The following is an 11,922-nucleotide window of genomic DNA, read 5'->3' on the forward strand; positions in this document are numbered from 1 at the left end:
GTTTATTTGGTGTTGAAACTTGTTTAAAATATACCTAATCATTGACTTATTAAGAATTATAATAGAAACTAAACTTTTGAAAGTGCAATAATAATTGACAATCTGCTTCTGTCTGGCATTTCCTTGTTATTTAATAAAATAAATTTATGGAAGTAGTTAGCCTGAAACACACCATTCAAATGACGTCTCCATAAAAATTTCACAAGGAAATAGTCACATAGTCTAATCTAATAAACATTTTTAAAACATTTTTTATTTTGATGCTTGAAATGGAATAATATGTATAAAGCAAATCATGCTCACTAAAAATGTTTTCTTCCTGCAATCCAAGGCATCAACTTTGTAAGCTGATTTATGTTAGTGTAAAACATTCAAGTCTTTATGTTTCTCCTTTCACTGGTTTGCCCAGGTATTTAAGTAGATAATGTAAAAGTTCAAAAGAAAGACAAAACAAGATTGTGTTATTTGAGCCTCAGATGTTTCAGCTGGCCTCTTCATCACTGTCTTGGTCAACGTGCCACGTTACCTGGTTACCTCATGCCCAAAGAATACCGTCTTCTACTCTTTTCTGAAGAAGTCTCACCATCTTGTCACCTTTTTCTAGTTCCTTTATAAATAAGATATACTGAGAGAAGTGAAAAAATTTTGTTTTATGTTCTAATCAGCCCTACAATTTTGATAATTTTTTAAGAAAATGGCTTTTTAAAAGAAATCTATTTAAATCTGGTGCTGGGTTGGTAAATTTGCAATTATTTATGAACTCATTAAGTATTAAGAATGTTGTTTACCTGTCCTGGAAATCTCATTTATACAGACCAAAATCCACACCCTTATCACAGCCTAGTGCCAATGGAGTCCAGACGGAAGGATTTGACTATGACAGGCTGAAGCAGGTGGGTGCTCAGTGGCAGCTTTCCTTTATTTGTACTTGTTTCTTTTTAAAAAATACCCCATATGCATATCTTTGATATGGATCCTGAATGTACTTAGAAAGACGATAGAGCTATTGTTATACAAATTAAACAGTGGCATTAGTAGTACTGTATTTTTTCAAATCTACACTTCCGGTTCATTGAGTTAGCCTGAAGGTCCAGAGGTAGTGGAGGGTGGGGCTGTGGTTCAGTGATAACAGCATAAGGTGTAAATGTAAGTGCATGGTACGCAGTTGTAAAGAAAACAATGGGCTTTTACTTTTCAGTGACTGTATTGGCAAAATTGAACCCAACAAATCTGATTTTGGCAAGAGTGCAAGGAAATAGGCACTCTTCTATACTTCTGCTTTCTAAAAAGCAGTTTGGGAAAACAGAATCAAAAGCCTGAAAAATAAATGTCTTACCTTGAACTCAGTGATATGAATTCCAGGAATTTATTTAAAGAAAATATTGTGGAAGTATACGAATGTATAGTGGGTGGAGTAGAGGCTCTGTAGGCTTCAGGGGATCATAATTTAGTATGCTTAATAGTAAATTGTGAACAGTTGCCTGTGTTAGGTAACAAAACAAATGTGTACAGTTATCTCAATTTTATAAAAAAGAAAAAGATACTGTCCACATTTGGATTCATATGCCTTATAGTTAATACCTATGTACTCAGGAAAAGTAGTAAGTGATAAGATTGTGATTTAAAATACCTTATTCACAGAAGAGGTGAAATACATTTTTTAGATAAACTGAATTTTCATACTGCAAAGCTATTTGAAAAGTTAAATTGAGTTATATAATTTTAAAGGGGAGCACGTGGTCATTGAAAATCAAGCCCTTGTTTTGCTGTGTATTGAATATGGCTTTCTTGAAAAATATTTTAAAATAGAGCACTTCCACACACTTCAAAACATGGTCAATTCTTGGTCATCTGAAGAATTGGAGGATAACAGAGGAATAGATTTGATTTTGGGGATGAGATGTAAAGAGTAATTTGGATCAGGGCATCTGTGAGTCTATTTAATAACTTCTGTGTCTCAGTCTTTTCCATTGTTAAAATGAAGACAAACTGATAGTTTTATTTTAAACATGAGCAGCTTTTCAAAAGGTAAACTTTAACAGAGCAATTTAATTTTTCCTGGGGTATTCAGTGTTAAAGTCACACAATTCAAAACTAATTCTTCCAAAGGACAGCTGTTACTTTTCACCCATTAAAATTGTGTCACTTTGTCATGGGACCTCTAATCTTGAATCTGCAGGGGTTTTTTTATTTCTTTGTTTCTTGTTTTTGAGACAGAGTCTCACTCTGCTGCCCAGGCTGGAGTGCAGTAGTGTGATCTCTGCTCACTGCAGCCTCCACCTCCCCGGCTTCAAGTGATTCTCCTGCCTCAGCCTCCTGAGTAGCTGGGATTACAGGTGTGCACCACCACACCCGGCTAACTTTTGTAGTTTTTGTAGAGACACGGTTTCACCATGTTGGCCAGGCTGGTCTCAAATTCCCAGCCTCAAGTGATCCTCCTGCCCCGGCCTCCCAAAGTGCTGGGATTACAGGTGTGAGCCACCACACCCGGCCAAATCTGCAGTTCTTGAAGGAGGGCCCAGAGCACCACAGTTAAATAGAAGTATAATGTGGGCTACGTATATATTTTAAAATTTTTCTAGTAGCTGCATTATTTATTTATTTATTTATTTATTTTTTGAGACAGAGTCTCGCTTTGTCGCCGAGGCTGGAGTGCAGTGGCATGAGCCACTGCACCTGGCTGTAGCTGCATTTTAAAAATACAAAACAAAGAAAAGGACAACATTAATTTTAAAACTTTACTTAATTATTTATGTTTTAATATGTAGTCAATTTTTATAAATTACTAACGAGTTATTTTACATTATTTTCATCATACTAAATCTTTGAAATCTGGTGTGTGTTTTACACTTAACAGTACATCTCATTTCAGATTAGCCTCATTTCAGGGGCTCAGCAGCTGCATATGGCTGGTGCCTGCCGTATTAGACAGCACAGGTCAACCAGGGCCTCATCCACCTTCCTGCCTACCCATTTAGGGCAATCCCTGAGGTCCCTTCAGGGAAATCCTAGACTCCTTGAAATATGGTTTGGCAGCTATGGTGATTGCTAAGAAATCTCCATACATACTTCAGACAAAAGGACAGATTTGCCAAGAGCCAATTGTTCAGTTTACTGTAATATCTTCCTCCTCTAAACTTCCTTTGCATCACCTCTCAGACTGTTCCCAGAGGACTAGATTAAAAGCACAGCTGTTATCATTTCTAGAAACTATCTGATTCATACGTTTCACTGGATGACAGAGTAATTATCTTAATTTTAGGAAGCATTCTATTTCACATATTGCTAGGCTAGAATAAGCCACGATTGGGAAGGGCAGAATATTAAAACAAAATTCACCAAGGCTAGTCTTCCAAGAAATAGAATTGTGGCTCTGGAAACCAAAAAAACTACACATCATATTTCATGACATTCTTAAAATTTTATATGAGTAAGAATCTCTTTAGTGGTAATTTTGTTCTGTATTTCTGATATTTTTCTCTAATATTTTAGGACATTTTAGATGAAATGAGAAAGGAATTAACAAAGCTAAAAGAAGAGCTCATTGATGGTAAGTGTCTGGACAAATTTACTATTCCTATAAAACAATGTTTAAGATTCACCATTTTTAAGAAAATGCAAATAAGGAAATACCCAGCTGATTAGTTGAGGGCAATGACTTCCATAGTCCTGCCCTTTTAGGATTAGGGTTTTGGGGAGGAGGTTTCTCCTTCATATAATGGAAATTATTTTTATAAATAGGGATTAAACAATATCCCTAAATTTCAGGTGTTGTCTTTTCTTAGATGGAAAACCACATGAACAGATCTTTCTCTAGGTTACCTCTACTCACCTATCCCAGTGCCCTCTTGTTTTTGAGCCCACATAATCAGTGTTTCATTTTATATATGAAAGGAGAAAATAAATATATAGAAATTAGTATCATCTTTCTAATATTAAAGATGTGTGCAATGAAAGATGCAAAGTTAATCTTTTTATTATTGTGAGTTTGAGCACAATCCTTAAAGTTTCTTAAGAATGAATCACTCATTTATCTTACTTTATCATTATATTTATTTTCAATACTTGTTCTTTTCCATTCAGCAATCAGGCAGGAACTGAGCAAGTCAAATACTGCATAGAGGAACAGACTAAGGAGAGATAGGACTTTAATCTGGAGGAAAAATATCCTACAAACAACACCTGTTCACAACAGCAAACCCCTACATTTTATGAGCTGTAAGAAGAAAATGGAGACAAACAGAAGGAGGGAAAAACCAACCTACTCTGAAAGCCTTCAGACATTATGACTCTGGTGATAAGCTCTTTCCCTCTCCGTTTGCTGCTTTTTTCTGGCCTTTACAACAGAATGGAAGAGAATCATATAAGAGTTCCTGTAACAGTTATGCAGAAAATACTAAAACCCATCAGGCAAGATCACCACGCATTGAAATATTTTCATATCAAGATAAAGTCGCACATTTTCCACAATACATTGCTAAAATAAAGAGGAGAAAGGCTTAGGAAGTTTTTTTGCAGAGAGTGCTGGTAAAGAATTGAGCAAGTTTGCTATTGTATTGTAATGTTTCTCTCAGGTTTGTTCTTCCTATCATGTTTGATATTCCATGAATAATTGAGATCAGCCCTGTGTAAGTTAAGATCATAATATGTGGAACAAATGGCATTGTAAGTGCTTTCAAAGGGTAATATTTATAAGAAAATGTCCGAAAAATGTTTCTTCAGCTTGAGGAATTTTAGAATGATAGGAAGTTTCTTGAGTTAGCCTTCATGCAATTTTGTAGATTAAAACATAAAATTTGTCCAGAACCTAAAGATTTAGATGCCTTCCTAAATTGTTACAACGCTTTACCAAATCTATGACTTCTACATAACACAAACCAGTGGTCAAATGTAAACACTATATTGTAGATTTACTGTAGGTTTTCAACCTTTTTTAGATTTATGCATGTGGACATTTTTATAATGTAATTACAATCACCACAAGGTTAGCTTTTTTAATTGCAGACAGTAATGCATGTCACACTAATACGTAGTGGCCTTTTCAAGGCCTAGTCCCAGGGAAAACATTTTGTAGAATATAGGGGAGTGGGAGGAAGGGGAGGAATAATTTTTTATTTAAAGTTGATTTCTGCACTATCTTTTTCTCAGTTACCTGCATGAATAATAATGAGGAATATTTTGTGACTTTAATTGGTAAATATGTTACAAAACCAAGTACTTAATCTTTTACATCATGTCTTCAGAAGCTATTTGTATTTTAACCAGTAATTTCAATGGTCTGAAACATGATTCTGAGCTTCACATAATATCTTAACTGTGGAACTCAAAAGTTTGATCACTGAATTTGGCAGTTATTATTACCTAGGTACCCCTGCTGTTAACACAAGTGTTTAGATACGTGTTCCTGAATGAAGCTGCTTTTGAATTTTGTTATGTTGAAATGCAAGAAATAACAATGATGGCAGCAATTAAGGTCACAGAAATCATTAGGTAAAGGAAAACCAATGAGGAGTTCTGCAGTTTTCTTTTAATAAGTAAAGTGAGACTTGGGTGGTGGGAAGAAGGAATTAGACACTCTGCCTGCCATCCTGCGTGTGTGTGCTCTCGGGCACGTGCTGTCTATATGGAAGCCACTCCCTTTTCTTTCCTTTGAAACTGGTAAGGTTAAAATAGGGGAGAAATCCCATATGTTGCAACGATAGCTTTTTGGAAAATTTAAGAAATCAAACTTTCCAGGCTCTCCATCTTGATTTATGCTTGAGTTGTTATGTGCCATATTTGCTTTGAACTCTGATTATCAGAAGTTTTACTAAAATTTTGAAATAATTCACTTTCATCTGCTTTCTAGATTTTGTACATCTCAGTCCATAAAGCAAAGCTTGTTGATAGTGTAGTTTTCTAAACGCTGCAAATTTGCAGCCTTTACCACTACAAAGAAGTTTGGATGAGGGATTTTTTTTTTCTTTGTCAAAATAGTTCCTGTTTCTGTAGAAATTTCATTTTTAGATTAAACTGTGATGGATGAGCTATCATAATTAAGTATACATTTCTTTTTTCTATCAGATATTCATTGTCATGCAGTAGTAGTAAAAACATCAAAGATGCAGCAAGCTTGTTAAGTATTATTTTCTAAAAGAAATAGGAGGCATTTTCATCTTTATTATTGTACTTTTGGTTATGCAAACACTTTGATAATATAAACAGTTATGTCCCCTTTAAATCTGGTCAGCAACCTCTTTTGATTTTGTTGGGTAGGTACAAATAGTTTTAAATAGTCTATAGTAGGTAGAGTACTGGGTACAAGTGGTCCAAACTAAGATAAGAGACTAAAATAAAATGCTAAATCTTAAAAGAAACTGGGTTTATGCACTAAACGTTTTGTGCCTTGGTCTAATATTAACATGATGTCTGTGTAAAATGACAAAAAAACAAAACAAAACAGTGTTGAATCATGCTATATTTTCCATCATCCCAGATTGCTAAATGTGTTCTTTCCAAGAAGTCTGAATGAATTATTACATACATTTGCTATCATACATGACAGTTGTGTCATTATTAGAGATTTCAGTAATTAAAACGGGAAACAGAAGCCTAAGTTATTTACCTTATCAAAACTTTCTTCCTTGGAACCACATTATTATGATGGTTTTTGTGCTCTTGTACATTGGATGTCTTAAGCTGAGTACAGTTTAGGGGATCCTTTCTAATGACAGGAAGGTACTGCTTTCCTCAACACTGTGATCTGACCTGTGACAAATCTGTACTATCCACTATGTAAATGGCTCACAAGTCAATTGCAAACAAACTGAATGTACAAATCTTAGTGCTGGTGCTGAAATCTCTTCAGAATAGTCATCATGATTTAAAAGTTTGTTTAAAAATTTGCAAGCATCAAGTGTCAATCAAAACTGAAGATGAAACACTAATGAATGTTGAATTCTCATGCTTTTAGGTGTACTTCCTTTTTAGAATTTTCAGTTTTCTGCTATTTTTACCGTAACTATTTCGTTTAAATTTGTTTCATTTAAGTTTCCTACACGCTAACTTCGTTTGTGCGATTGAAATAAAATTGCAGTATATATATGTTGTTTGTTTGTGACACTTAGATAATCTTCTGAAATAATTTGTTTTAAAGTAAGTTACATTGGATATGAAAAACACCTTTTAAAGTCCAAGACTTTACTACTTAAAAGTTTACATGTCACGTCACTATTCTTTAAAGATTTCATAGAAGTCGTAAATACTAAGTAATGTATACAAAAGAAATAATATGTGACGATGTGTCTACTTTTTGTTTGAAATAACTGTTGGGTGTTTCCTCTTCTTCTTTTCTCTCTGCTCACCTTGACACAGTAACTTCCTCTTACAGTCAAGATGATGCTAAGTGTTTGATTTTTATTCCATTTTGTTCTGCAACACGTTCAGATACTTAAAACTCATTCATGCAGGTAGAATTTTCCTTTATGTAGTTTGCATGGTAAAGGACATTGTGTGGTAAAGGGCATTATCGAGCAATGAATTTTAAGTACAGCAAAATGTGTATAGTGTTTATACATGATGCTGATTTCTTAAAACCTACATATAAGCAGTAGTACTTTTTCTCTATTATAAAGTATTAATTTTGAGTTCTATTTTATAATTCTGATGTCTTCATTAGAAATACAAAAATACAATCCTTGTATTTTTTTCTTTGACCAGACCCAAATTTTCCCCCTTTCCCCCCTCCATTCTCCTCTCCACTTCTCGTGGACCGCGTGTCCCAATATTCATTAACATTTGCAGCCATTACAGAGTTCACAGTTGTAACATTTTCAGCTGATTTTTTTTTTTTTTTTTTTGGCTCTAGCCTGTCTCATGTTCTTGCTTCTCTTCATATGTAAGTCAGTATTTTTGTCTACAAATTAAAAGTCACTTGTCATTCAAAAATGAGTTAAGTAACATGATAATCTTTTAAATTTGCCTAGCTACAACATTTATGTCTCTTCTAAATTTATATATACTTTCAGTGCCATTGTGGAGAATTGGCCTTTTAATTCTAAGTAGTGTTACCCTATGAAGCACAGTGTGCAAAGGTATGCTACAGGGTCTCTTTAATTCCTGTGTAGCCACTATAACTTTATAACACCATTACCCTTTAAATTCTACTGACTATAAGCAGCGTAAAAGTAACTATATAAAGCAAACATCGCAAAGGAACTCTGCAGGAGCTCTTAATTCCTTTATGTAGCTATCATAAAATTCACTTTCCTGAAGACTTTTACTCTATCATTCACTTCCAAACGCCAAACCTTTTTCTGGTAGCACCACTTTTGTTTTTAATAGAAAGATGAGTTCATATCTGTACATCTCTCCAAAGCTCTAAGGAATGAGAAAAGGATCCTAGTGTATTGAAATTACTGATGTTTAATACCTCTGCCTTTTCACTGAAAGCCATTTAATATTTTTAAAGTCAAAACTTGACATACAGGTATTTATAAGGAATCTCCATGACTGAAGGAATGAAATTGATGTAGGTAGCTTTGGCTATGTAAAGACATAGTAGAAGACAATTACTTTTATAAGAAGAGTTTTCTTCTGAGGATTTGTAGATTTGACTAAGCAGCTGAAGTCAGTAACCCCTCAAGAAAGGCCGTTTATAGGAGCCAAGAACTGTTGGAGGTCTGTGATGCAGGTTTTTCTGTTCCCAACATCAAAAGCTGTGGATTATTAGGTGTGTTCCCCTTTATGTTATCTCTCGATAATTTTTGAGACATCAAGATTTTTTAAAATATCAATACTGGAAAGATGAAACCTTCAAATTAAAACCTAAAATTGATTAGAAAGAAAAGTAAAATACTAATGCAGTAAATTTAGGATGGTTACAGATACTCACCATCAACATAAATAAATGGAGTTCTAGGATAAATTATTTGTGGAATACTAATGGTCAAGTCACATAAGAGTAAAATTAAATCTTTTGGTGAGGAGACACATTTGACAACTGCTAAAGAATTCGCTGTAAATTTGTCTTTCTAAATAGTTTTCTTTATAAAGTAACAGAAGCATTGTAAAAGGGTAAATAAATGACCGTCATAATGACTTAGGATGTTGTAAGAATGTCTGCCACATTTATTGGTTATTTCTGTTGAAATCTGAAGGAATCGATACATCTGGAAATTGAGAAAGGGAAATAGGACTGTCTCCATTACAGATATTCGGTGGTGCACACAACCTTCTAAATGGAAGTGTTAGTATCATTTAAAGCACATAATAGGCCTTGAGTATTTGCAGATTAACATACAGAAAAAATCGAAGATGAAGCCCCAATGAAGTGAACCAAAGAATCACAGTCACTGAGCTGCACCCCAGTTCTGTGAAGCATGTTAAATACTCATAAAGAGCAGAGAGCAGGGCCCGTAGACGCTTCTGGTGTAGGACACAGGAATTCTAGGCAGAGGGAGAAAATTAGGGGCCCCAGTTGGTGGCTGAGAGTAAAAAGAATATACTATTTGAGTAGTGCTGTTCTTTTTCCTCAGTTTTAAAAGACACATAATTCCTAGTAGTTAGGACATCTAAATAGCTCAGTAAACTGGTCAGAGGCGGGAGGATTGCTTGAGGCCAGAAGTTTTGAGATCAGCCTAGGTAACAGGGAGACTCGTTTCTACAAAAAAAATTTAAAAATTTGGGCCAGGCATGGTGGTGCACACCTGTAATTCCAGCTACTCAGGAGACTGAGGCGGGAGGATCACCTGAGCCCAGGGAGGACAAGGCTGCAGTGAGCCGTGATCACGCCACTGTACTCCAGCCTGGGTGACAGAGCGATAACCTGTAGCTCAAAAAAAAATTCTAAGAGAATATAGCTTTTCATAGAAATTATTAGAAAAGCTTACATATTTCATTAGAGAGCCCAGTTGGTTGGACTACATTTATTCCGTAAAAGTTCTATATAAAAATGACAACCTCATAGTTTATCATGTTGTAAATCTGATTTAACTGTTCCCCTTCAACTCCAAGAAAGATTTCTTCAGCAGTAGATGACAATTCTAAAAGCATGAAGAAATAACTAATAAAGGAGATGGATGATGTTATAGGTTGGTTTGGTTGGGTTTTAGTAAATAGTTATTCTTCTAAGAAGGCTTAGAAAATAGAGAAAATTGAATAGTTGGTACTTTGAATTCAATAGGAAAAAGCACTCAAGAAAAAGTCTACATTGACTAGTGTTTAGATTGAGAGAGAGTTAATTTTCCCATCAAGTCCAAAAGTTTCCATCCAAGTCTATAGAAACTGAGAGAAAAGGTTCTTGGCTTACACTTAAAATATACATTGTTGTAACCACACAAGAGAAATACATTATAGAAAGCTTTTAAAAATTTGGTCTCTTAAGCGCCTAACATTCCATGCTTTAGTCACATCTGTGAAACTTCTTTTCTTTTTTTAAAGATTAAAGGCATTTTAAAAATAAATGTTTCATGGCCGGGCATGGTGGCTCACGCCTGTAATCCCAGCACTTTGGGAGGCGGAGGTGGGCAGATCTCCTGAGGTCAGGAGTTCGAGACCAGCCTGGCCAACATGATGAAACCCCATCTCTACTAAAAATACAAAAAAATTGGCTGGGCATAGTGGTGGGCACCTGTAATCCCAGCTCTTCGGGAGGCTGAGACAGAAGAGTCGCTTGAATCCGGGAGGTGGAGGTTGCAGTGAGCTGAGACCGCGCCACTGTACTCCAGCCTGGGCGACAGAGCGAGATTCTATCTCTAAATAAATAAATGTTTTTCAACGTGTTTTATGTGAGAAATACCAGCTTTTCATTGTTACTACCAGTTGATCTCAGGTGTCACTTGGTTGGTTCTGCTGACCGAGGCACTGGGCGTTTTAAATACGGAGTTTTCCTCCACCCTTTGATCAAGTCTGAGGTTTGTCCATCCTTGGTGGTGGGCTAGCTTAACCATGTAATCAAATCACAAACCCCATTTGATTGTCGTAAGTCATGAGGCCACCCCAGTGCCAGTGGTTGGGCATCACAGTGAGTCTGAGGTGATGAATTTGAGTTAGCTGTAGGCTAGTTCCGCAACTCAGCAACAGCCCATGGATGGTTGGTAATAGACGTTGACTTTGCCACTTAAATTTCCAGGAGAAGAATAGCTTGTAGTTTATCTGAGGAAAGTAATTGGGAAGGCTTAGGTATTGAGAAGAAAGCCCTGTTAAAATCTAGGTAGCATTTCCTTCTTTATTACTAGAGGGATGGGAGGTTCAGGCCTGAGTCAGGACTTTACAATTTGGTGTCCTTCCCAGAGGTACTTTGGGCCTGATCATTTTAAGTTTCAATTGCAAAAAAAATTTTTTGACGGAGTCTTGCTCTGTCACTCAGGTTGGAGTGCAGTGGTGCGATCTTGGCTCACTGCAACTTCCGCCCCCTGGGTTCAAAGGGATTTTCCTGCCTCAGCCTCCCGAGTAGCTGGGACTACAGGCTCGTGCCACCATGCCCAACTAATTTTTGTATTTTTAGTACAGATGGGGTTTCACCATGTTGCCCAGGCTGGTCTTGAACTCCTGAGCTCAGGTGATCTGCCTGCCTTGGCCTTCAATTGCAGAAGTTTTTGAAGGGAGAATATTTGATCCTCACATAAAATGTCCTTGTTTCTGAAAGAAAACATGATAAAAAGATTGTCATCGAGTCCATCTCTTTGCCACCTTGTTGGACTTGATTTCCCTTTCTCTGTGTTCCTCCCGCCCTCAGTCTCTCTCAGTCTGTCCTTTTTGCTTGTGGAGTTGTGGGCAGGTCATTGGACTGGGACTGACTTCACCAGTTTTCAGGCTGTGGGGCTAGTCAGTCATTCTCTCTGAGCCTTCTACCTCTAAAGTTTAGTTCTTTTTTTAAATTCTTTTTTTATTTTTTCCTTGCCACTATACAAGCAAGGATAGATAAAGCTTTTTATTATTATT

At 36.0% G+C, this 11,922-nt stretch overlaps 1 protein-coding gene across 22 annotated transcripts in view; it reads left to right on the plus strand.

The window, feature by feature from the left end:
* Positions 1-7,083, plus strand: part of ENAH (ENAH actin regulator) — a 155,574-nt gene extending 148,491 nt beyond the window's left edge. For all 22 annotated transcript variants that reach the window (XM_063716438.1, XM_054519465.2, XM_054519475.2 and 19 more), the window contains 3 exons: positions 815-893; positions 3,493-3,550; positions 4,084-7,083. In XM_063716438.1, the coding sequence (XP_063572508.1) occupies positions 815-893; positions 3,493-3,550; positions 4,084-4,121 (175 nt within the window). In that variant the 3' untranslated portion in view covers positions 4,122-7,083. The remainder of the gene's footprint in view (positions 1-814; positions 894-3,492; positions 3,551-4,083) is intronic.
* The last annotated feature ends 4,839 nt before the right edge of the window (positions 7,084-11,922 follow it).

Source organism: Pongo abelii, chromosome 1 (assembly GCF_028885655.2).
Source record: "Pongo abelii isolate AG06213 chromosome 1, NHGRI_mPonAbe1-v2.0_pri, whole genome shotgun sequence".
NCBI lineage: Eukaryota > Metazoa > Chordata > Mammalia > Primates > Hominidae > Pongo > Pongo abelii.